General features: G+C 49.8%; 1 protein-coding gene across 9 annotated transcripts in view; it reads right to left on the bottom strand.

Annotated features, from left to right (window-relative positions):
- Positions 1 to 1302: 1302 nt before the first annotated feature.
- SYNE3 (spectrin repeat containing nuclear envelope family member 3) overlaps positions 1303 to 26333 on the bottom strand; it is a 99024-nt gene continuing 73993 nt past the window's right edge. For 8 of the 9 annotated variants that reach the window (XM_059914946.1, XM_059914939.1, XM_059914940.1 and 5 more), the window contains 4 exons: positions 24758 to 24919; positions 23155 to 23304; positions 22101 to 22142; positions 10363 to 10728 (listed from right to left, as the gene is read on the bottom strand). In XM_059914946.1, coding sequence (XP_059770929.1) covers positions 10528 to 10728; positions 22101 to 22142; positions 23155 to 23304; positions 24758 to 24919 — 555 coding nt within the window. In that variant the 3' untranslated portion in view covers positions 10363 to 10527. Of the gene's footprint in view, positions 2022 to 10362; positions 10729 to 22100; positions 22143 to 23154; positions 23305 to 24757; positions 24920 to 26333 lie in introns of those variants that run through there. The other variant, XM_059914944.1, reaches the window with a different exon arrangement.

The raw sequence follows: 26333 nt of genomic DNA on the forward strand, positions 1-26333 counted from the left end.
AGGGTAAAGCTAAAATGACATTTCCTGACTCCTTCGCTGCCAATTCCAAATGTGACCCAGATTTCACCCACTCAGGTTCTCCCGCACAACTCTCAGGATGGAAGGGAAGCACCGAGGAGACAGCCTGACATGGGGTATTTGTTTTGCTGCTGAGGATGGCCGTGGAGACAAGGAGACTCTTCACTCAGCGGTTTCTTGGTCTGGCAGCTTCTTACCATGGGGAGGGCCCCTTTCTGCCTCATGGAAGAGGCAGAGTGGCCGTAGGGCCAGAGTTATTCCTGGAGTCTCAGACTACAGCCTACTGCTTCAATCTTTTCCAACAATTTTGTAAGCCACCTAACACCTCATAATAAATCCTTTTCTCAGACTAGTTAGAGTGGATTCTGTTGTCTGCAACTGAACCCTGACTGATTCTAGAATCTCCCCCAACAAGTATCCCCAGGACACTTGCAAGCCCACAGGGGACACCCCAAACCCCTAGCGGTGCTTGCAAGGCAGTACTTTGGGATCAAACTAAGTAGTCTAGAAACTCCAAGTTCAGATGGCTAAAACAGGACACTTCTTCTGAACCTGCCTAGCATGACTGAGGAAGCCGCTGGGATGGGAGTTGAATAAGTAGCTCCCACTGTTGTGTTTATTCTGTGCCAAGCCCTGTGCAAGCTCTTCAGGACTGTCTCATTCATCCTGGTGAATTCATCCTTGTGAACAACCATATCCCTTTGAATCATTCAGGAAGACTGAAGAACTTTCTCAAGGTCCATTGTCTTGGAGATGCGGCTGCTGGGAGCCAAACATAGATCAGACTGACTCCAATCCTGCTCCGAGAACAGATTCACCCTATTTTAAGGGGGCAAGTTAAGGGCAAAAACGAGCACTCATATTTTTTTTCCAAGGCCATAAAAATCTATGTTTTGAAAAATAAAATTTATTTTGGGGCTTCCCTGGTGGCGCAGTGGTTGAGAGTCTGCCTGCCAATGCAGGGGATACGGGTTCGAGCCCTGGTCTGGGAAGATCCCACATGCCACGGAGCGGCTGGGCCCGTGAGCCACAATTGCTGAGCCTGCGCGTCTGGAGCCTGTGCTCCGCAACAAGAGAGGCCGCGATGGTGAGAGGCCCGCGCACCGCGATGAAGAGTGGCCCCCGCTTGCTACAACTGGAGAAAGCCCTCGCACAGAGACGAAGACCCAGCACAGCCATAAATAAATAAATAAAAGAAAGGCAAGTAACTTTAAAAAAAAAAAAAAAATTTATTTTGGAAAAACTTTAGAAAAATTGCAAAAAGAGCACAAAGTTCCCATACACGCTTCACCTGATCTCTTCTAAGGCTCACATCTCACGTCACCATGGGACATGTGTCAAAACCAAGAAATTAACCCTGGCACAGATTTACTAACAGGGCTGCAGACTTCATTTGCATTTCATCGGGTTTTTGGCCAATGACCTCTGACTGTTCTAGGATGCAGTCCAGGATACTAAATTCCATTTGGCTTCCTTTTTTAAAAATTTTTACTTTTTGTCTTCCCATCACCTCATTCCAAAGCAGAAGGGCCTCCGTTATTTGCAGATGCTGGAGGACGGGAACCACGCACTCTCCAAGTGAGAGGGGCTGTGCAGCAGGACAATTTGGAACAATTTCCCTTGATGCCCATTGGTAGAGGAGCCCTCCTGTTAGAAACTGGCAGCAGAAGCCACAGTGAAGACCAAGTGGGAGCCGGGAGCAGGGACCAAGATGCATGCCAGAGGGCAACGGCCGTACAAAATCCCAGCGATGGAAGCCTCAAACAAGTGGCCCCTCTTGATGCACGATTGGGAGAAGCAGAGTGGAGAAAGGTCACTGCAGGAGCGGCTGGAGCCAGGGTTGGCGAGACAGTGACAGAAAAGGCCAAGGCCAAGTAGCTGAGTAATGTTCCCACCAAGGGGTTTCCACGAAAGATGATGAATCTCTCCTATTAAACATGTCACGGCTGGGCTTGGAAGCCACAGATGAAAACGGAGGTAAGATAATTACTTCCATAGCATGCCTGGTTGTGAAAAAAAAAAAAAAATCCATAGTCATAAAAATGAGTTAATCACCCAGCCAGGAGTAGGAGAGAGAGCTCTGTAAAGATTTAGAAACCGTATGTGTGTTTAATATAACTTTCACAGTGGGTTGGATTCCCCCAAAGGTGCGAAATTAAAACGAAGGAGACTGAATCTAGTTTTCCCACTGAGTCAGTGTTTTAACACTTGAAGTTTCTGACCCAAGATTTGATGTCTCTGTTGTAGAAATAAACATGTACACCGTGCTTAGTTACCATAGACGATACCCGGCACACTATTCCATTATACGAATTAAAGCTTAAAATCCGCAACACCATGACCAATTCCATATTCACCTAAGGGGCAAAGGACCCCAGCAGGCAAAGTCCTGTCTTCCTTCAGAGGATATGCTTTATTTTTTTGGACAACTAATTAGGAGGGAGGGGCCTCCGTATCCCCGGCCATACGACTACAAGCATTCTTTGAGGGCATGTGGTATTACGCTGAGACTTTAGTCAATGGTCCTGAGATGCCTGGTGACTCCCTTCTTCCAGCTGTAAATTCCTTGTAGCAAACAAACGTTGTTCTTGCTGCAGTCAGATCCTTTGATCTTTGTCTGCAGAGCTACTCCACCAACTCAAAAACTCAGATGTATAGCACAGGGAACTATACTCAATATCTTGTAATAACTTATAATGGAAAAGAATCTAAAAAAGAATATATGTGTGTGTATATATATGTATGTATTATAATGGAATCGCTTTGCTGGACACCTGAAACTAACACAACATTGTAAATCAACTATATTTCAATAAAAATTTTTTAAAAAAGAAAAAAATAAATTTAAAGTAAGGTGTGTTAAGATGAAGGAAAAAAAAACCTCAGCTAGTGATTTCAACAATGTCGAACTCCAGGGCATGTGCAGTGGAACCTGATCCTGAATCTAGAAAGTTCCAAGTCTTTCTCACTCACAGTTCTGGATGCCGCTTAGGCTGAAGCAGAGTCTAGAACATTGTTCTACCTTATCCCAGCATTTTAGGGGTAAGGGATTGCAGACACATCACTTCTCGCCTGAGGCGTCCTTCTCTCTCTCCTCCCAAAAGGTGAGGAAGTTTTCTTAAGATAACAGATCAGAAAAAGTATTACATGCATTATTAAAACAATGGCAGATTTTTTTAATTTGGGGAATACATTATGCAAGCGGCAGACCCTTTCTGTTTTAAATCCTTCTCATGGAACGTGTTCTAGACTGAAGAGTACACATCCGTGCCTTTGTCAGCAGATTCTGGACCTAAATTTTCCTTTTCTTGGCAAGCCAGGGCCCTAGTTAGGAGCCTTCCTTAACTGGGTTCACGTGCTGGTTTCTTAGACCTTTCCTCGAACCTGGGCATGGGACTCCCCTTCTCCTGATTCTGCTGTCCCCTTGCTGCAGTTTCCAATGCACTGTCAGTTGGGAAACCAGATCCCCAAACCTAAGAACAGTTTGTTAAACAAACCATCACAGTGGGGTTTTGATCTGGGGAGGGGTGTGGGAGCAAAGTGTCAGACGGGCCTCCTGTTACCTCCCCGCTGCCTGGATCTGTCTGGGGCCATCTCTCTACTCAGAACGCATTTTGGAATTTCCAAAATTTGCTTGGCCTGCCCTCACCCCTGAGACTGTGACCCAGGAGGTCTGGGGAGATGCTGGAAAAATTTATGAAGATGCTTCCCAGGTGATTTGATGCTCACATTGGATTGAGAGACACAATTGCCTTGAGTTCAACCGCTGAAAAAACCGGGCCTCCGTTCTGCCCGGAAGTCATAATTTAACGAGTCGGCCTTAGCCACATGGCATCTTTCTGCTTATAACCTCTTCAGACAAACCCTTTTCCCTCAGAAAAAGAACTTCCAAACCACACAATGTTTCATAGGCCAAAATAGAGATTTTTATTTCCAAACATAAAGTAGATACGTTTTAGGAAACATAAAGCAATAGCAAAACCGTCAAACCATCTTTGAGAACATGGCTATTTCCAACTTGAACAACAGAAAGGGGATGAAAACTTCACGTGACTTTAAAACACAGCACTGACAAGAAACTAGAGTCCCTCCCTCCCGAGCAGGGAAGGCAGGGAAGGTTCTCGGCCGGCTTTGGACTTGATATGAACCAAGATAATACACACATGTTCCAAGACAGTTATTTGGCTCCCACTCTGCTTGCCTTCCCAGAAAGCTTAACTTATTGCAAATGTGTGTTTTACAATCACAAATAATACGATGGGAGTGGATATGGTCCCTGTGTCTACTGTTTACATAATAGAACATTTTAAACAATGACAAAAATTCAGTTTGCTTTTGACAACAAAGCCCACGGACACAGCATCAACATACACACACAGACACACAGACACACACACACACACACACACACACACACACACTCTCCACCATGCCCTCGCCTGGCTCACCGTGCATTAACCAGACCAGTCCAGCCAACATGAATAGCTAGCTGGTCAGTACTAGGTTAGTGTCACCAGGTCTTCAAGAGCAAAGATGGGCTGACTTGGCCTCTGTGGACTTGACTGACAGTAGATAGACTGCAGGGACGCAGGGATGCCTCCAGGTGGGGTTCTGAGGAAGTGTGGTGCCTTCTGGTTCCTGAGCCCTCCCTTTAGAGGGGTGACGAGACAAACTAACCAATCCACCAGGCTCACCTGCTTTGGGATGAGAGGGCTGGTCTTTTGGGCTTGAAATGGAGGGGAAAGTGGTCATTCCTCCAAAGCTGGAAACTTGCCATTTTTCCTGCTTCTGGTACCTTAGGTGCTCAACAAATTCTGTGAACATCACTAGTTTCTTTCCTCCTTCCTTTCTCCCTTCCTTCCTTCCTTCCTTTTTTCCTTCCTCCCTCCCTCCCTCCCTCCCTCTCCCTCTCTCTCTCTTTCTTGATTCTGGATGCATCTTTTAAAACTAGCCAATCCATTTATTGGTTAAAAATAGATTGTGTACATCAATAAACAGGTTATTTCTACCCTCACAATTATTGTGTTGAGCGTGTATACATTCAAATCTTGCCTTAAACATTTTCTGAAAGAAAACATGAATGAATATAAATAAGCAAATGAAAAGAATAAAAGCTGACACTTCCTCAGTGGAGTCCTACAAAATCAAACATAAATGAAAAGAGAATGTAGAGCTAGTAATTGCACATTCACATATATTTAGATTATAAATGTTTTAAGAAATAGTGGTTGAGAGCAGAAAAATGTACAGAAACCAAGATATGTTTATCTGCAAGCTGTTAAATGATCATTTCCTGGGTTTTTAGCATCTTTGAACATCACTGGTTTCTAAAACACACAGACACACAGAGCAAGAGAGAAATGGGCAAATTAGGACCCACTTAGCTAAGTCCTCCTCTAAGAGCAGGTTGTATGCCAGCCAGAGAAAAAGGGAGGGCATCGTTTCCAAACCAGCCTGAGGGAGTTTCCAGATGGCAGAGATCTCGGGGGTCAGCTGACCTTCCCTTTGTGTGGAGAACAGCAGGGGGAACAACCAGTTGCTTCCATAAGAGGCATAAAATGCCAGAATCAGGGGAAACATCCTGGGTCCAGCATGGTCACCCTGAGGTTCCCAGAGATCACAGGCTGGTGATATCTGTTGCCCGGAAGCCCAGGGCTGGAAACAAGGGCTGCGTAGCTGTGCTTCTGGGTGGAGATGAACACGTAGTACACATGCACACATGCACATATACGTGTACACACACACACACACACACACCACATTCACACAAAACTTCCTCTGTCCACTTCTTCCTTGCCTGTAAAACTCTAGAACATGCAAGGCCACTGCCTCTGGAGAGAAATGCCTCTTTTTTTCTCCAGTGGAAGGAATCAGAACGGTTCTACAGGCAGCGACATCCCAAAGCCAACTCTGCCCTCAAGCTGCCCTGCAAGAGGAGGTCTATTTCTGTTTTTCCAGGGGATGGTAAGCACCCTGTGTCTGTCCCCCGGCACATCACCCTGGTGTTGTCAGCTCTCTGGGGGAGTGGGCATCAGAGAGAAGCCCTGCAACCCCTCCTCTGGAACATTACCCTCAACTAGCTAACCGGCTGCCAAAGTAGCAGCAGCCCAGGCCTGCCAAGGAAAGAAAAGTAGCTGAGGCTGAAGTTCCACGGAGAGGCCTGGAGCCCATCATCCCGGGGTACAAGTCCCAAATCAACCACTCACTCACAAGCTGGTTGCTTTTAGGCAGGTTGCTAACCCTCTCTGTGCTCTGGTTTCAGCATCTAAAAACAAGACCATGATTCCATGGCGAGGGTTTTGGAAGGAGTCAGGGCCATCTGGCGGGTCCTCAGTTTGTTTCTTCCCTCCCATTTCCATCAGAATAGGAAGCGGGGCTGCCACCCTGTGCTCTGTTTGCTGAGCGTAGAAGTAAGCATTCCTGAAAGGAAGCCTGGGACCCTTGGGGAAACTGAGGTTGCTCTGTATGATTACTGTCCCCTGTCTGGGCAAGCTGGTTGGGTACCAACCTGTAAGCAGCTGTCACATTACCATGACAACCAAAAGGCAGGCATTGGAGGATGCTGAATTGGCTGACTGTTCTTTCAGGCTCTGGGTGCTCTGATTTAAGATCTGTTTATAAACCATGAGCTTTTGTCTTTTTAATTTCCTTTTAAAAATGAATTCCCCCTTTTGCTTACTTTGACGAATAGAAGGCCTTTCTCTTGTAATTGAAACCGAGGGAGAAATGATGATTTAAATCCTTTGAATCCGCTCCTCTGCCGGAGGCTCCGTCAGTCAGACCCTGGGAGCCACCTGTGGCTGTGTCCTCCCACGTTCCCTTTCCAGGCCTCAGCGGTTTGCTGGAAAATGGGGAGAAGGGGAGCAGCCTGGAAACGCTCAAGAGAGCCTCTCTTTCCAGGATTTGCACCCAGGAGTAACTCATGCTCCAGAAGAAATTAAAGCAACTATAAATTTCCTGGGCTGGATGCAGACACACAAGTGTTAAAAAGCTTATCCCTGAGCCTACACGGCCAGGACGGGGTGGCGCGTGGGGGGTTGCCCCTGCACACACTCTGGCCAAGAAGGGCACTGGATTTATTTTGGTTTATTTACCTGTTCCCAAGTCTTGCAAGAAGGTGGACCTAGAAGTGTCCTGAGTGTGGAGGGAATGGCTGTGACACCTTGGGGAGGGAGAGGGTCTTGAAAAACTCAGGGACCCCCGTCACCTGGGGAGGCAGGTGGGGGCAGTGGTGGAAGGTCATTTTCACCCCTCAATGACGAACGCCCCCAAATTCTGCTGACAGAGCAGGAGACCAAGACACGGAGGGTCAGGATGACTGGGGCCGAGACACCTAAGTGCCACCCCAATCCACTCTACTCCTCCTTTTCGCTAAGAGATGCCCATTTTGTTGGAGGATGTGTTTCCAGACTCCTGAGAGATGCAGAGGAACCATGTGACACAGTTCTGACCAATGAGATGTCGACAGAAGTGTCTGGGTGGGGCTTCTGGGAAAGCTCCTGAAAAGTAGGGCCCATGTATTTAATGCTGGGCCTGTGCTCACAGCTCATGGCCTGACCGCCTCTCCTCTTGCTGACCCAGACGGGTGACAATCCTACTGGGGTGAGAGAAGCAGGCAGAGCCGCCACTCCATTAGCTGAGTTCCCATGAGAGAGGGAATCAGGGTGCAATCCCGACTGGGCTGGGAACACAAGAGGCTTGCTGGGGGTCACTGTGCTGCCACCAGTGACAGACACTCAGGTAACAGACTTCAAAGGAAGCCGCTGGCATCTCGGGATCCACAGAGCAAGCAGGGACCTCTCCCCATCTCCCCACCGCCCCAGACGTGGCCACCCTGGGGGAGGGGTGTCCCTCATCAGGGGAGCGAGAGACAGCTAAGTAGGGTCACAGCAGCTTTGGTAAGGCTCACCTGTGTTTCTCCCTTCCTCCTCCCCTCCCCCTCCCCCTTCCTCTGTCTCCCTCCTCTCTCTCTCTCTGTCTCTCTCTGTCTCTGTCTCTCTCTCACACACACATACACACACACGCACGCACACACCCCTGGGCTGGGCAGTGATGTTCACACTTCTTACCATCTCTCTCACTCTGGGGGACAGAGGAAAAATAAACACACGAAGGTCCCACTGCGACACCCTTCTCAAAAGGCACGTTAAAGCTCTTCGAGGTTGGTGCTCAGGAAGCTAGAAAGTCATAAAAATCACAGTTGTCTGCACCCACTTTAAGCAAGAGATGACACCACTTGAAAAGCACCAGTGAATGATGGTTATATCATATCGGAACCGCATTTATGTGAAAGTAATGAAAATATCAATTCTCTTTTTTAAAAAAAGTTATGCAAACAAGCTCTATGGCATCATTGTCAAAGTTTAAAAAATATACGCAGACACTCCCACCCACCAGCCCACACATTACACTTCTCCCCCGAGCCCACACGCAGGACACAACTGTGTTCACATCCTTTGAGCCTTTTCTTTCTGAAGTTACGGATGGGGGTGGGGGTTGGGGCGACAGCGAGCAGGGCGCCACCTGGGAGTAGCGGTGACCAGGCTCAACTCTGGCCTTGGTCACCTCTTGCTGTGTGGCTGTGGGTAAGTTGCTTCCCCTCTCTGGGCCGCTGCCTGCTCGCTGTGAAGTGGGAGAGTGGGAGAGGAGATGTTCAAAGGCCCTGGCCACAGCGCTGACCTTCTTGGGCTGGACCAACGCAACCCAGTGGGCATCTGGGCTCAGCTGCCTGGGCCTGAGGTCTTGGTTCACACAGACCCTGATTTTCCAGTAAAGCGATCGCCTGTGGAGAACGGCTTTGTGGCTTGGTTTCTGAATATCTGGAGAAAAGTGTGCTTTCTGAGTCAGCGCTGAGAGCCCTTCTCAGTGACACTGTTTTCCTGCCCTGTGGATGTCCAGCTCTTCCTAGTTACAGGGCCACCTGGGTCCCTGCACTGAGAGCTGTGCTGAGGCTGGGCTTGCGCTAGAAAGGACGGGTCCGTGTGCTCCAGAGAGCAGGGGGGAGCGGCACGTGCTGGGGGTCTGGACCCTCTTGGGTCTTCGGTTTCCCCTCTGTTTAAAGGTCTTTCTTGGCCTATAACACTGTGATTTCCAAGGCCTCAGGCATCCCCTCTTGGTCTCCTATGCGTAGCTGAACAGACAAAATCAATTTGTAAAGAGTGGGAACTAAGCATTTTTTAAAAAAGGAAAATTTAGTGTTGATTTAGGGAAAATATGATCCAGTGATGAAGCACTTAGGAACCATTCCAGAATTCCTTGGGGAGGAAGGGATGTATTTCCAGCCTCAGGGCCCAGGTGGTTCATGGGCCCCACTGCCCAGCCCCTGCGGAGGGGGCCTGGTGGGGCGCCTGGCCCCTGGGTCCCTTGTGGGCACATCTGTGGGACACAGGACCCACCTCTCTCCAAAGTCCCTTCTGGGAGGAGGAGGGAGAGCCCTTCAGACAGGCTGAGCTCCACGGCGGACCTCCACTCTCTACCTTGGACCCTCGATCTCTGGTCCCTGGCGTGGCAGATGCTGCCCTCTGTCCCTTCAGCCTGAGTCGTAGATGATGAAAAACTCAGCTTAAGAGCAACGGAGGTGACGCATCGTCCCCGGCACTGTCAGGTGGGGGCTACACACAGAATGTGCTCATCATTGTCTGCGTGGAGAGCTTAACGATAAGCTTCCTCTCCTTCATTTTCTCCCTGAACAGAGCGGAGAACACGTGGCATGATCTAACCATTCCCTGAAGACGCACTGTCCCGACCATGGCCCTTCATCACCGGTCTGGGCTCTTCGGGCTCCTTGAGGTCCCCGTTCTGCGGTGCTGTCTTACTTCTGGGTCTGCTTGTTGGAGTTCTTCTTTTCCTCCCTTAATTTCACGCCATCACTTGTCACTTGTCATTGCTGCCATTGAGCCTGCCTGGGGTCAGCACCCTTCCTGCTTCTAATCCACAGCATCTAATCTGCTGTCATTCTAAAAACCAGACAAGCGTGGTTGTCCTCATTGTACCTAAAGCAAGAGTCACTGGGCTCTGAGTGGGGGCCAGTGTTGCTCTTCTATGCTGACATCTCAGAGTCCTCTTCATGAACATCTGGGTGTAGGGCTTGGCTTCTGGATAGGAGGTGGCCGTGAAAGCGACCTGCTATTGCTCCTGCTTTCCAGGGCTGACTGCAGACCAAGGCCAAAATGCCACAAGATCCCACTGGACAAAAACACTGCTGGGAATTTTCCCAAAGACAAATAGAGGTCATATATGAAATCATACATACTGAGCATTTACATAGAGAGCATATAAAAGTGCTGTGCATTATTCCCTAGTCCCACATAGTACATGTTTAGTATAAATAGACTAAGACAACACTGTAGAAAAAGTAATTTTGTTCTGGGAACATCAATACAGTATTTACATGGATGCAGCCCGGCAGGCTCTGGCCTGCCCCTCTTTCCAGTTTCCCCAGCGTCCTCCGGAGGAGCCTGGGGCACATGGAAGTTTGGAGAAGAAAGTCCCCCGAGCGCCGCCGGGGGGCTAGGTGGGCGGGGGGCCGTCGTAGCGGAGCATGAGCGTGAAGGAGCGGGCAAAGTTGTTGGCCAGCGTGCAGCTGCGGTCCTCTTCCCTGACGGGAAGCAGGAGGAGCAGCAGCAGGAAGAGAAGCAGCAGCAGCTGCAGGGGGAGCGCCACGCAGCACACCTTCCGGCAGAGGGAGCCGAGCCCTCGCCACCGCTGGGTCTGCAGAACCAAAGCAGGAGATGTGAGTGGGCTCCGGATGAGAGTGGGCTCGGGAGGAGAGGGCTGGGATGACCCAGGAGCGGCAGTGGCTCCGGGTGGACTCTCCAACCTCATCGGCCTCAGTTTTCCCATCTGTGAAGTGGGACTAATGTCAGTTCTGCGGGCAACAAAGATCTCTAGTTTTCTCAAACCACTCAGAAAGGAAGAGGATAAAAAAGTTACAGGCTTTGTCCATGATTACATAAATCTTTGCCAGGTTATAAGGGTCCTGGGTGTGAATCTTAAGAAGGTCACTCAATCTCACTAAACTTCAGATTTCCATCTATAAATAGGGGGAATAATGGCACCTACCTGATAGAGTTGTTGTGAGGATTCAATGAGACAGAGCCTGGCACACAGTAGGTACTCAAAGCTGCTGCCGTTATTATTATGCATCATTACTATGATCACCATCTTTGGTGCATGTGTTTGGCCAATGGGGTGAAGCTACCATCTGTGGGATTATGACTAAAGACCTCTAAGTCAGAATCCCACACAGGCAGAACCATACAGCGGCACTGCAGGGCCCCAGTTGGCCTCAGATAGCCAGTTCCCCTCTGGCCCCACCACGTGCCCCAGTGTGGAGCCCCCCTCTTCCCAGGAAACAGGGGTGCTGGTGGAAAGGGGGCTGCCCCCTCACCCATTACAAGACACATTACAAGACACATTCATGGGGAATGTAAACCATTTGAAGATGACCTACTTCTGGGTCAGGGTTTCATAAGTAGCAGAGCAGCTCCCTTGCTGCAATCTACTGAACATCAGCCCTTGACACAGGGTTTGAAAAAATAACAATAAAAGAAAACAAAAATTATCACCATCTAAATCATGGTCACCACCGTCACCACCATAATCACCATTATCATCATCATCACCACCATGTTCATCACTGTGTTCTTCATCATCACTTTCTTCACCTCCTCCTCCTCTTCCTCTTTCTTCTTCTTTTCCTCCCTCTCCTTGTTCCTCATCAACATCTTCATCATCAACACCCTCAATATCACCTGAAGGCCAATCTCACAAGTCCAAATGTCTAATGGGTTTCTTTGCTGCGATGTCCATGAAAGCAGCCAAAGGACATTTCCTAAATTCTAGAGGGACTGGCTGAGTTGCAACTTCATGGGAGTGCAGAGCCAAGAGCTGGCCACCCAGTAAAGTGGAGGCCCCACAGTCAAGGTACAGCATGGTGCAGGGCAGGGGCCCAGTTCTCAGGAGCTTGGCCGACTGGGATCCAGTGAAGACTCTGTCGCACACTAGCTACGTCAATAACTTCTCTAAGCCTCAGTTTCCTTCTCTGCAAAATGGGGATAAAACACCTACCCCCATTTTCCAGGTTGTGGTGAGGACTCAAAGCAAAGTACATTTATACACCAATTAAAAAGTATATATGCTCTTGGGACTTCCCTGGTGTTCCAGTGGGTAAGACTCCACGCTCCCAATACAGGGGGCCTGGGTTTGATCCCTGGTCGGGGAACTAGATCCCGCATGCCACAACTAAGATCCCGTGTGCTGCAACTAAGAGTCCACATGCCACATCTAAGAGTCCACATGCCACAACTAAGAAGCCTGCATGCCGCGACGAAGATCCCGCGTGCCGCAACTAAGACCTGGCGCAGCCAAAGTAAGTAAATAAATACACAAATAAATTTTTTTTAAAGAAAGTATATATGCTCTTATTACTAGTACTATTATTATAGAATATACCTACTGGCTCCCTGAAGAACCAAAGGTTCACTTTCCAGGGTACCAAGTCAAGTGATGATAATGATAGTGATAATGATGATGATGAGGATGGTGATGACAGTAATGATGATGATGATGATGGTAATGATACTGATGATGATGGTGAGGATGAGGATGAGGATGATAGTGATGATGATGCTGGTAAGGATGATAATAATAATGATGATGATGATGATAGTGATGATGATGGTGGTAAGGATGATAATAATAATGATGAGGATGATGATGGTGAGGATGAGGATGATGATAATGATGATGATGATGGTGAGGATGAGGATGATGATAGTGATGATGATGGTGGTAAGGATGATAATAATAATGATGAGGATGATGATAGTGACGATGATGGTGGTGAGGATGAGGATGATGATAGTGATGATGATGGTGGTAAGGATGATAATAATAATGATGATGATGATAGTGATGATGATGATGATGGTGAGGATGAGGATGATGATAGTGATGATGATGGTGAGGATGAAGATGAGGATGATAGTGGTGATGATGATGGTAAGGATGATTATAATGATAGTGGTGATAATAGTGATGATGATGGTGGTGAGAATGAGGATGAGGATGATAGTGATGATGATGGTGAGGATGAGGATGAGGATGATAGTGATGATGATGCTGGTAAGGATGATTGATTATAATGATAGTGGTGATAATAGTGATGATGATGATGGTGAGGATGAGGATGAGGATGATAGTGGTGATGATGGTGAGGATGAAGATGAGGATGATAGTGATGATGATGATGGTAAGGATGATTATAATGATAGTGGTGATAATAGTGATGATGATGGTGGTGAGGATGAGGATGATGATAGTGGTGATAATAGTGATGATGATGACGGTAAGGATGATTATAATGATAGTGGTGATAATAGTGATGATGATGGTGGTGAGGATGAGGACGATGATAGTGATGATGACGGCGGTGGGGCTGATGCTGAGAGGAACTATGCAGGTGTTTCTGCAAGGTTCTGACCTGAGCACTTCTCTCTCTCTACCTCTCATACCTGAGTCATCTCACCCACTCTCCTGCCCCAACTATCTCCTCCAGGTTGATAACACTTGACCCTATGCTTCCAACTTCAGGTGTTCTCATTCACCAAAGGCCCTAGACACTGACTTTGTAAAAACAGACTTCTTATAACCCACACAATGGAGAAGCACTGCTGGCTGCATTTATCTCAGCAGTGACTTCAGGAGTGTGTGGGTGTGTGTGTGTGTGTGATAAGTCATTTAAATAGCTGAACGATGTCCACAGAGGAGATAGGATCTTCCCACAGTTGCCAGGCTGGGTCAGACCTGGCTGCCACGTGCTCTTACCCACCTACTCGACTCATGTAGCAATGCCTCAGTCTCTGGGGGCTCTAAGTTGACCCGTTGACACTTCATGTTGACTTTGCCCGATTCCAAATCTCTGACCCACCCAGGAGAGGGAAAGAGGGTAAGGCAACATGTAGGCCCCCCCTAGCCTGGGTTCACACCACAACTGAAAACCTGTAATTAAAGGTATCCCAAATGGAGATCTGTGTCTAAGGGTCCTGTCTGCTTCTCCTTTCTCAGAGCTAATACTTTGCTTATTTAACTGAGGAGTTGTGCCTTGGCCACGATCCGCTGGGGAAAACAACTCTGAAGGTCCAAAGCATGTTTGCATTTACAAGTGTTGACAAGGGGTGATCTTTTTCAAGGAATCCTGCTGCCTGCCCCATGTCTATTCACACAGAGCTCACATCTTCATTTTGAGGTACCTGAATTCTAAAATGCCCTTTAAAATAGAAGACACACTTTAATACGATTCTCAAATGCTTAGAAAACAAACGTGCGCGCATGCACACACACACACAAATAGGAATGAACTACTGTCTAAGAAACCAACAAAGAAATTGACAATCTCAGCTCTTCCCAGATCTGGGAGCTTCTCTGTGCCTCAGTTTCCCCATAGAAAGTACTACGTGTGTTCTGCCCTGTTAGACCTATCCAAAGAGAGAAGGGGCTTCCTCGGGAAGTGATAAGCTCCCCATTCCTTAGGGTGTGGAAGCAGAGCGTTGATAGCACATGGTGGTGGGGAGAAAACAGGTGATGTTGCGGAGGGTGATTAACTGCTTGAGTTCTCCAATATCTCCCACGAACCTGAGACTCTGCAGTTTTGAGGAGTTCAGGCAAGATGAGTTTATCACAGTAAATGTGATTTAACCTTCTGCCATTGATGAAAAAGGATGTGGGGGAAAGAAAAGGCTTGGAGTCCTGGGTTCTAACCCTGACCCTGTCACTTCCCAGCTGTGTGGCCTAGGACAGGTCACTCAGCCTCTCTGAGCCTCAGTGCCTCCATCTGTCAAGGCAAAGGGAGACTGACACCTGCCTGCCAGAGTCATAAGGATAAATAGGGCAATGCAGGTTACGCTCAACATGCAAATGATGAGCCAAGATGCCAATGGTCCTTGGCAAATACTCATTCCTTTACTCCTCCAACTGCCCAGGGCAGATGGGCAGCTTCTACTAGACCCCTAAGCTTCCCCCTGCACCCGGGGTGCCAAGAATCAGACACTATCCACCTCCTCAGCCCCATCAGAAAGGAAGACACTGCTCTCCCTAAACGCCATCTCTTGGCCCCTTAAAGGCCCTCACATCCTCCTGCCACAGGGCCTTTGCACAGGTTATCCCTCCTGCTGGAAGACCCATTTCCCTCCTTTCTCCAGTGCATCTGGTTACCTCCTACTGATCATTCTAATCTCAACTTGTGAGTCTCTTCCTCGGGGGAACCTTCCCTGCCTCTAAACCAAAAAAAGGCCCATTACACATTCTCATGGCACCAATACCTTTCCTTTGGGTTACCACTTAAAGTCTGTGTTCCCCTTGGCTCCCTGGAGGCAGGGTCTACATTAGTTCGGTTCATTGCTGTATCCTCAGCAATGTGCAATAAATATCTACTGAAAGAATGAAACAATGAATAAAAGGCTCTTTCCCTTCCTGTGCATCTGGCCACCTGCTCCTCCCTCGGTGCCTGTGGTGTGACCACGCAGACACTCACTGACCTGTCTGTGAACTGTCCACGCCGTCCCGATGGCTCCCCCAGAACATCTGGGCTCCACACATTAATGAACAACACTGAGCACGCCCCAGCCCCGCGCTCAGCTCGTCTCAGCCCCGCGCTCAGCTCGTCTCCTCACTCACGGGCTTCCTGAGCTCCTGCCCAGCTCTGGGAGGTACCCTGTGCCCATTTCTCAGAGGGAGAAACTGAGCCCACAGGAAATAACCGGCCCAAGGTCACACGGACAGGCTCAAATTGCCAGCACAGCTCCACAGCCAGCGTCTTCCCACCATCCCATGTGGCATTTCTCATAAGAAACAGCAGCAACAATGACAAAAGTCCCCCTGGGCCTCTGTTGAAGCTGGTCCCACCCTGACCCGGGGTCCTGGGTATGGAAGTCCCACGGCAACACCACTTGGGCTTGCAGGGTCTTTCCCAGGAGCTAGTTCGGTCTCATTCTCCAGCACAAAGATGCTTCCAGGCCAGCACCAAGAGCTCAAGGTGATGGGCAGGGGCCAGCTTTTCTCTGGCTATTCAGGATGGACCAGCACCAATGCCCCTCACTGGACTCTCACTTAATGAGTTCAGTCCCTGAAGGTCCCTCTGATAGATGCCAAGCCACATGCTGGCTGGCTTGCTCCCACTGGGTTTCCTCGAGAACCCCCAGCAGGGGGCTGCGTCTCCTTGACTGCTACGGGGAGTCTCAGGACATCACAGATCTTGGGCTGGGCCCTGCCCACAGCACCTTGAATATCTTCGTCACTAAGTTCCTGACGCCGAAGCACTGAGTTAGAGCCCGAACTCACTCCCCAGGCATGCTCAGAGGTGGCGGAGAGCTCCCACCCAGGCGCAGAAGGGCAGAGGCTGGGGTGGGGCAGGGTTAATGTTATCTCCTCGCTGGGCCAGCCCTGCGTGCGATGGTCAGGCTACAGAACTGTGTTTTTCCAGCCCCCTGGCTTGGTTTTGGGGAGGATGAAGATGAGACGGTCTGAGCTGGCTTTTTGGAGGTGGTTTGGTGATTGATGGGAAGAACCTCTGGATGACATGATCAGACTGAGGGGTGACCTTATTATTACTCAAGAGATGACAGAGCCCCATTCAGCAGCAGATGTATGGACACAAGGCCCCCTTCCCTTCCCTTCCTTCCCTCATCTTTGCTCATCTGAGATCCATCCATGACCAGGCTCTTTTGAGTCTAGGACAGAACCAAGGTCAGTGAGGGTCTAGGGTGACCCAGAGGCATCCAGCTTGGAAGACTGGGTAGTGAGGATGCTTTGCTGATAGGGGGACCGGGGTTTGGCTGGATACAGGGAATACAGGGAGGTCAGCTTTAGACACGCTGAGTCGAGGAGTCTCCTGGGTAAACATCCCACAGGCTTGGGCCTTGGGACTGAAGCTAGAAGGAGACCCAGACCAGCGATGGACCAGAGAGAGAGAGAGGCCTAGAGTCGGGGAACAAAGGCACGGCAGGAAGGAACTGCTGGGGAGTGAGTGAGTCGTGAGAGGGAAAGAGGCCCTGGAGAACCCCGTGGATGTGACCATGTAAGAAAGAGGCGCTGTATTTCTAGGGTCTCTGAGCAGTTGGTTCTTAACAATTATAAAAGAAATGAGAGCAGTTTCACAGGCGAGAAATTTGGCAGTCACCACCTTCATCACGTGATCAGAATCAGCATCACCAGTATGGGGGTGTATCAATATCACATGTCTCCCAATAAGATGCACTAAGAACACAGCATCATTTCTGGGATATGCTTTCCAGAAATGCAGAGCAAGGAAACACTGGGGAAACCCAAAGTGAGGGGCATTCTACAGAATATCTGGCCTGTACTCAAGAAGGTCAAGGTCAAGAAAAACTGAGGACTGGTCCCAGCTTAGAGGAAACTAAAGAGGTATGATGACTGAATGTAATGTGTGATCCTAGGTTGGATCCTGGACTGCGGAAAAAAGCTATAAAAGACTGTAAATGGTACATCCCTACAATGGAATGTTATTCCGTGTAAAAGGAAATGAAATATCAGCCACAAAAAGGCATGGAGTAAACTCAAGTGCATGTCGCTAAGTGAAAGAAGTAACAAGATCAGTGGTTGCTGGGGCTCTGGGGAAGGGGAGAGGGATAAAGAGGAAGAGCTGGGAGAAGGTTAAGGCAGTGACACCATTCTGTATGACACTGCAATGTCATCATACATTTGTCAAAACCCATAGAATGTGCAACACAAAAAGTGAACCCTAATGTTATCTATGAACTCTGGTTAATAGTGATGATTTTTTAAAAGCATAGCTATTGAATGAATAATAAAGTGAACTAACAAATGGAAAGAAAAAAAAAAAGCATAGCTATTGTGAGAGAAAGTTATTGCCTAACGTGGACAACTCACTAAGAGATTTAGTGAGTTCTGAGATTTGGTCTTACAATATTTCTTCTGCTCTACCATGCTGAATGTAAGGTGCAGCACTATCTTACACACCGCTAAGAAAGAAAAAGACCCAACAACCAAGATGGAGCGTCTGATTGGAGATCCCACGTAATGCCGGGGCCACACGGGGCTATGCCTTCAGGGTCAGGGGAACCGAGGGTTAATCCCGTCCCACCGAAAGGGGAAGCAAGGAAATCCCAGGTCTTATCTTGGCACTGGGTGCAGGCAGGAAATAAAGTCTACCCTGAGAATTTGAACCTCAGTCCAGAGCTCCCAGAAGTGGGTCATCTAAATTGACACAATCAGTGTGGTCCGATGGAAAACAAAACTCAACCCCCAAGGAGAGATTTTAATTTAAAGAAATCTCAGGTGGAATGTGTCCCGGGTGGCGGAAAAAAGTAAGTCCCAGTCTTCGCTGGAAAAACTAGACTGTAATAGGTCACCCCCATTCCAGAGAGGTGAAAATGTGAATAATTACGAGTCTAAAGCCTGTGAAATATGGGCAAGTGAATAAAGTGCCACTCTCGAGTCTCTCACCATCTGGATCCATCTCGCAGAGGCCACAGCATGGGAGGCCCAGGAGGAATCTGCCCTCTACGCCTGCACACGGGCGTGTGGCGCTGCCTAGTTCACGCCGGCAAAGGCAAGCATTGGCAAATCTGCCCCTCAGCTAACAGGCTGTCTCAGGTAGGACCGCTTCCCTGCACCGATGCAGGAATTTAGTCGACTCACAGCCCAACAGCAGCTCGAAAAGCAATGACATTTCATGTGTTTGATTGCTTCAAGCAGACATATCCGGTGGCACTGAGCTGGCAAGTGTGTAGGCAGCTGCAAATTTAATAAATCTTAATTATTCTGTTTATATAAACAAGCAGGCTGAAGCCACTGACGTAGTTGGAGCTTTCAGTGGCTTGGTGCGCGGAGAGAAAAAAAGTGTGGAGGGCCAACTGTTCATAAATAATTAGCTTTGGGGCAGGGTTTTTTTTTTTTTTCCCCCCTTCCCTTTGGACTAAAAATAGTATATGGAATGTTTTTAAGTTGGCAAGATTACAACCTCGGAAAACAGCACCTATTTTCTACCTGTCAGACCTGCGTGTGTATGTGCAGACCTGCGTGTGTATGAGCAGACCTGCGTGTGTATGTGCAGACCTGCGTGTGTATGAGCAGACCTGCGTGTGTATGTGCAGACCTGCGTGTGTATGAACAGACCTGCGTGTGTATGTGCAGACCTGCGTGTGTATGAACAGACCTGCGTGTGTATGTGCAGAACCCTGCACACGCATGTGCGCACCCCTCCCAGCCAAACAACACCAGAGCCACACCAGCGGGAGGAATCCCCCCTACTGCTCCCCGCAGAAGTGGCATTATCCCTCTGCCATCAGGAAGGGAAGCAGAGGCAGTGACTGCAGACCTCTCCTCGGTCCTCATTTACATGGCAATTAAGAACAAAAAAACCAAAAAACAAAACGGTCATGAAGAACCTAGGGGCAAGACGGGAATAAAGACACAGACCTACTAGAGAATGGACTTGAGGACACGGGGAGGGGGAAGGGTAAGCTGGGACAAAGTGAGAGAGTGGCATGGACATATGTACACTACCAAATGTAAAATAGATAGCTAGTGGGAAGCAGGCGCATAGCACAGGGAGATCAGCTCGGTGCTCTGTGACCACCTAGAGGGGTGGGATAGGGAGGGTGGGAGGGAGACGCAAGAGGGAGGAGATATGGGGCTATATGTATATATATAACTGATTCACTTTGTTGTAAAGCAGAAACTAACACACCATTGTAAAGCAATTATACTCCAATAAAGACGTTTAAAAAAATAATAAAATAAATAAATATTTTTTTTTAAAAAAAGAATCTGCTGGTTTACAATAAGAACGATTAGTTCAGCGGACCCGCATTTTATTGCTTGGAAAACCCTGGTTAAGTGACTCGCCAACGGTCACACACACTAATGGTGGATGCTGGACTCAGATCCAGAGCGTTCGGCAGCGGTTCTCAAAGTCTGGTCCCCAGGCCAGCAGCATCTCACCTGGGAGCTCGATGGAAATGCAGATCCTAGGGCCCCCCCAGACCTAATGCCTCAGAAACTCTGGATGTGGGACCCAGAAACCTGTGCTGAAATAAGCTCATATAAAGGAGCCCCAGACGGCCTCTGTAGATTGGCTTCCGAGCTGCTTGCTTCTTCACAGGGGGCCCGTGAGCTCAAAAGCCAGCCAGAACCAAACTCAAACTTTCACACATCCATTTGTTTTTAAATGAAGCCTGAATAAGCAGATTTTTTTAGCCATTTAGAGCCTGCCTGCTTTGCATATCCCACGAAACTGTGCCCAACGTGGGACAGCCATAGATAAGATCAACCCTGTAGCTGTAAAGACCTCAAGCCACTGCTGTCCTCCGGCGGTCCCTGGCCAGAGACTCGACATCGGGCGGGCAAAACCAGCTGTGGGTGTGAGCCTCTCTCCCAAACCCCTCCACCCAGTCCTCCCCGAGCAGGCCTTTGCTCTGGTGAGCTATCCCAAGTACCTAAAACAGTGCTTGGTACAAAGTCAGTGCTCAGTACATATCTGTGAAATGAACGAATGAATGAACGAATGAGGAGCCGGCCAATGAACATAGGGTTGTGAACACTCCACATGAACCCGGTTTCAGGCTGCCAGGGTCCTGAGTCTGCACTGGAGGGCCGGTGTCAGCCAGCCAGGCGTCCCCCTACTCAAAAGCACCACAGGACCCAGACATGACTGCCCCTGGACTCTGGCCTGGGAGCTACATAGATGGGGGCTCCCAACCAGAGTGGCTTCAGGAGCAGGAGCTGGAGACAGCCTGAACGCCGGGCCCTGGGCCCCCCTGCGCCACCAGGAGTCACAGGCTGGGCTGTGTGGGCCACCCTGCCTTCCTGATCTGCTCCCCTACTTCATGAGGAGGCCCTCTGTTCTTCTAAATTAGGGGGGAAACCAGGGCTTCCGGGTCTCCTCTAAAGAACGAACAACAGTTCACATGATCTTCAAAATTCGTTCATGAAGTAAATAAAGTCGGCACTGATGGTTCCATTTTACAGATGGGGAAAGTAAGCCCCAAGAGTCAAAGCAACTTGCCCAAGGCCACAAAGCTGGTGGACGCCAGGCCCAGAGCACAGCATTGGTCTTGTGACAGCCCCAGCCGGTCCCGGGGACATCTGCTGTCCCACAGGTGGAGACATGAACACCAGCTGGAGACCAAGAAGTCCAGGTGGACAGAGCCCCTGGGAACACAGACTGCAGGGCCCGAGAGATCTTGTGGCCCCGGGGCTCTTTGGAGCAGAGAGTGCTGCAGGCTCACGTCATGAGCCATCGCTCGTCAGGACAACAAGCGTGCTCTCAGAAAAGGTGGCACTGGGGACACCAATTTACACTGGGCTCTTCCAGAAGTGGGGAGAGCCTCCAGCCCCCAGGGATACTTTCTCCAAGGCACAGTGTGGATGGTTAAGTGTGGGCTTAGGAGGCAGAGGCCAGAGGCCACTCAGGAGCTGTGGGCCTTGACTGGACATGTCACTCCGATCTTGCCTTGCCTTGTTTTCCTCATGCTTAACATGGCGGTAACGATGCCTGCTGGGTGTCTAGGGGACAGTTAAGTGAAACGCCCTCACCGCGATTTGGCACAGAACCTCGCACACACTGGATGGTCAACACGTAGCATCTGCAGTAATAATTCTTATTCCTCATTATTACTATGATTACTGCTGTTAACTGTCGTTGCTTTGGCCTGCAAGCCCCGCGGGAGGGGCTCTGAGCGCTTCACCCCTTCCTCTTTTGTCCCCCCCGGATGCCCGTCTACTACTCAGGTGGCCGCGAGGTCCAGTGACCAGGAATGGTCCAGGTTTCCTGGGACCGTCCCAGTTTACGACTGCTGTCACGGCAGTGTCCTTGCTCACTCCTCCCGTGTCCTGTCACAGCTGAGAACTCTGTGCACCCCTGAGAGCAAGGACCCCCGGGGCCCAGCACAGTGCAGCCCAGAGCCGATTCCCCAGAAACGTCCCTCAGACCTCATGGAACCTTCCAGAAAGCCCAGGGGTCCTGCCCCAGCGTCACAGGCCCGCCAACCCTCCAAACGCCCTGCCCTCTAGCTGTGTGGAAGAGATGGCAGACACGGTACCTTTTGGAATCCAGTCGGCTCCCCCCCTGGAGAACTCTGCATCTGTTATTTTAGGGAAGGAGAGGAAAAGGGGAAAAAAAAAAAAAGAAGTTAAGTGAGTGAAACTTAAATCCCAGCAGAGCCTGTAATGGAATATTCATTTTGTCAGGGGAGTGTTTCTTTAAAACTTCTGGTCGTCTGGACCGGCTGAAGCAGCAGGTGATTCAATTTAATGAGCTTTTTAACGCACATGGGGCCCAGGGGGGATCCTGTCTGGGAAGGCCTGGGCCAAGGCCACGGGCATGCTGACCTGGCTGGGGCTGGGGTGACACCTAGTGGCCGACAGGGCTGTTTCAGGGCCAGAAAAGCTGCAGCCCCAAAGCTCGGAGTCTGGGGTCTGAGGGCCTAAAGGGCTCCAGGAGGCCACCCACCCTGTCCTTGGATTAACCTCCGTGCCTCAGTTTCCCTATCAGTTCTCAGGGAATAATAACAGTACCTCCATTATAAGGCCGTAATGAGGACATAGCATTTAATAAAGGCTGTTATGAGTCTAGCTATTATTATTGTTTTGTGTGCGACCTGGGGGCGCCTGGGGGGAGGTGCTTCCTCAGCATCACAAAGCAGGTTAGTGGAGGAGGGGGCCTAGACCGCAGCTCCCACTCCGGCGTTCCCTCTGTCACGCCTCCAACACCAGGGTGTGTTTGGTGCTGGCTTTGCCCCTTCCTAGCCATGTGGACTTGGGTGAGTTTTTTAACTCTTCAGAGTCTCAGCCCCACTCTGAAGGCTAGAGATGCAATTACTCTGGCAGAGGGCTGCTGTAAGCACTGAATGGGACGAGGCACATAACGGTTTCAGGTTGGTAAGTAGCAAAGCTGTTGTTATTGGAGCTCCAGCCTCACTGGGTGGCAGGAGGGCCAAATGACAAATTGCAAGTCAAGCGCCTAGCACCCATGAGTCTCCGTCTCCTCTCTCTGAGTGGTCCCCTCAGCCTGGTCTGTGGAGGCATGGGGCAGAGTGGATGCGGGCCCAGCTATGTCTCCCCAGGGCCTGGGACCTGTGCATCCTTAGCACCTACCAGCAGGTGGCCGGAGTCCTTTAGTTTGGACTTGTAGAGCATCCATCGGTAGCGCAGATCCTCCAGCTTTTCTGAGGACCCCCCTGCTGGCCTGAGACGAAGGACATTTTCAAAGAGACGCTGACCTTCTGGTAACCGAGCCTCCAGCTCCTAGAGGGAGAAAGACAGGGTCATGTGTGCCTTCCAAATGGCCGAGGAGGTCCCACCTGGTTGGTAAGGAGGAGCCAATCAAATTTCACTTGAGAGGCAGCCAACAGAATAAGGCCCTGTGTGATAAACTTGGGAGGTTGAACTCTATACTGAAATGTTTTCATTGGGGGAAGACAAGGTCATATTGAGGATTCCGAACGGTCACTCTGGCTACAGAATGAGCCATTACTGAGATGAGGACCCAACAGGAAGGAGGGAGGCCAGCTTGGAGGCTATTGTCATCGTCAAGGTCAAAAATGATAAACGCCTAGATGAAGACAGTGGTAGTGAGGAAACAAACAACAAAAACCCAGGAGATGGAATCAAGAAGGGCTTGGCGACTAATTCGATGTGGGAGAAGGAGAAAGACTTGTGGTAGATGGATTATCCCTCCAGCCCCCTGCCATATCCACGCCTTTTGCAATATGACTTTGCAATATTTCCCATCAAGAGGTGGAGTCTATTTTCTCTGCCCTTGAACCTGAGCCGGCCTTGTGACTTTCTTTGTCCAGCAGAATGCAGGGGAAACGATGTGGTGCCAGTTTCTAGCCTAGGCCTGAAGAGGCCTTGCAGGCTCCCACGCGCTCTCGCAGACCCTGCCTCTGCTCTGGGGAGCCCAGGCTGTCCTGCACGAGGGTAAGAGATGCGTGGCGCGCCTCATGCGCGTCTCGAACAGCCCACCAACCTCCAGAGCACAGCCGCCCTGCTGGGCTACAGACAAGGGCACCCAGCCAAGATCAGAAGCGCTGCCCAGCTGACCTCAGTCTGAACTGCCAAACTTCAGAATCATGAATTAAATAAACAGTTGTTCTCTTAAGCCACAAACTGTTGGAATGGCTTGCTACATAGCAAGAGTTAACTGATAAAAGAATTGTGATTCGTGGTGATATTTTCCAAGTTGGGGACTACAGCAGTAGGCTGAATGAACAGATGAATGAATGGATGGTTCTTCTAAAATATTTGAAGCAAAAAAGTTTTCTTCTTCTTTTTTTTTTTTTTTTTTTTACAAATTTATTTATTTATTTTTGGCTGCGTTGGGTCTTCATTGCTGCACGTGGGTTTCTCATTGCGGTGGCTTCTCTTGTTGCAGAGCACGGGGCTCTAGGTGCGTGGGCTTCAGTAGTTGTGGCATGCGGGCTTCAGTAGTTGTGGCGCGCGGGCTTAGTTGCTCCGCGGCATGTGGGATCTTCCCGGACCAGGGCTCGAACCCATGTCCCCTGCATTGGCAGGCAGATTCTTAACCACTGAGCCACCAGGGAAGCCCTGAGGCAAAAAAGTTTTAAAACTATTATTTATACACAAGCCAGAACAGCTCAAGAGCTATGTATGTGCTCCTGTTTTTAGAACTCCCTGGCGACAAGCACATCTCTGGGGGCAAATCCTTCGGAAGCAGGGCCTTTCCTTGGGAACAAACCTGCAGCTTTGTTTCTCTGGTCCTCAGGTCCGTGGCGGTGGCAGTTCTCGTGGCGATGATTCTAACCAGCTTGGAATTATCCACCTGCAACCACTGCTCGAAGTTCCTCAGAAGCTGGGAGAAATCTTCACAGCTGCCTTCCTCCTCCTGACGCACAGTTGCCTGCGGGAAGGCACAGCATGACCAATGCATGAGAGTTTCTGAAAACAGTCCACTAGCCACAAGTCCTGGGGATTCCATCTGAGCAGAGGGATGGAGCTGAGGATGCCCAAACGGTGATAAGAGACACCTAGGGGCCGAGGGGGTGTGAGGAATGCAACTCTACTCAATGTGGCCATGTTTAGGGGCCAAGGACATTCCTCACTGTCACCTCCCTGGTCTCCTGGAGACAGCCAGCATCATCCCTTACCAGGACGTCTATAACACTGGTCACCGTCTGCCGGTTTTGTCCCCCTCCAGGCTATGCGGCCAGAGCGATCTATCTAAAATGCAAGTCCACTCAGCTGAGCCCCACTTATACACTTTAGTGGCCTCTCACACTCCTTGACGTGGCCTGAGAGCCTCAGATCCCGGCCCTGCCTGGCTCTGCAGCCGTGCCACCTGCCGCATCCTCTGAGCCAGAGCCAACAGACGTCTCGGCCCCTGGCGCCGGTGCTCTCTCCCTCGGTCTTTGCACACGTGGCCTCCTCTGCGTGGGATGCACCCCCTCTACTCCTCTCCTTGACTCCCACTCCGCCGTGAGGATCCCCTGACATTTCCTTTCTCCCAGGAGGGCTTCGCTACCCCAGGTCCCATCACTCCGCAACAGGCTGCCATAGCACCTGGCCCCTCTGCCTCCGAGAAACGCATGTTCTGTAAACCCTTATTCTATGACCTTGTGGTTCCCATTTCCTTGTTCCTCAAAATGTGCTCCGAGGCCCAGCAGCCTAAGCATCGCCTGGGAGCTTGTAGAAATGCAGAGTGACGGGCCCCAGCCCAGACCTGCTGAATCAGAATCTGCCTTTTAACACGATCCGGCGGCACATGACAATCTGAAAAGCTGTGTGCTGGATTCTACATCCTCTGGGGGTTGGAAGTGTCTCTGTTTTATTGACAGCTGTGTCCCAGCTCCAAGCACAGCCCTCAGAGCACAGTAACAGTCAGAAGTGCCTTCTGGATGGGGAAATGAAAGAATGAATGGGAAAACAACTAAACGGACGTGTTGTCTTTGAAGAAAAAGGAATGGATTTCTTTTCAATGTGGTTTCATTTTTTAAAGCCAGTCAAGGGAAGGGATGGATGATACAATGTAGTTAGGTTAGTTCTTTTTACAAAATACAGTTTAGGGCACAAAAAATACCCATCTTGTGTGCTTTCAGTTTTGCATCTGGGGTCAGCAGGAAGCTTCCAACCCCGACACTCCTCCCTGCAAAGGCAGCAGCCGGGGTTTCTGAGGGTGAGGGCCTGTCTGCCCGAGGGATGCCTGGGACCTTCCCTAGTGGGGACCCCTGGGTCTGGGGTCTCAGAGTTCCTCGTCCAGTGGCACAGGGAGCTCTTGTGCCACTACCGGGCAGGCTCACCTGAGGTGGGACATGGTC

Source organism: Balaenoptera ricei, chromosome 2 (genome assembly GCF_028023285.1).
Source record: "Balaenoptera ricei isolate mBalRic1 chromosome 2, mBalRic1.hap2, whole genome shotgun sequence".
NCBI classification, from domain to species: Eukaryota; Metazoa; Chordata; class Mammalia; order Artiodactyla; family Balaenopteridae; genus Balaenoptera; species Balaenoptera ricei.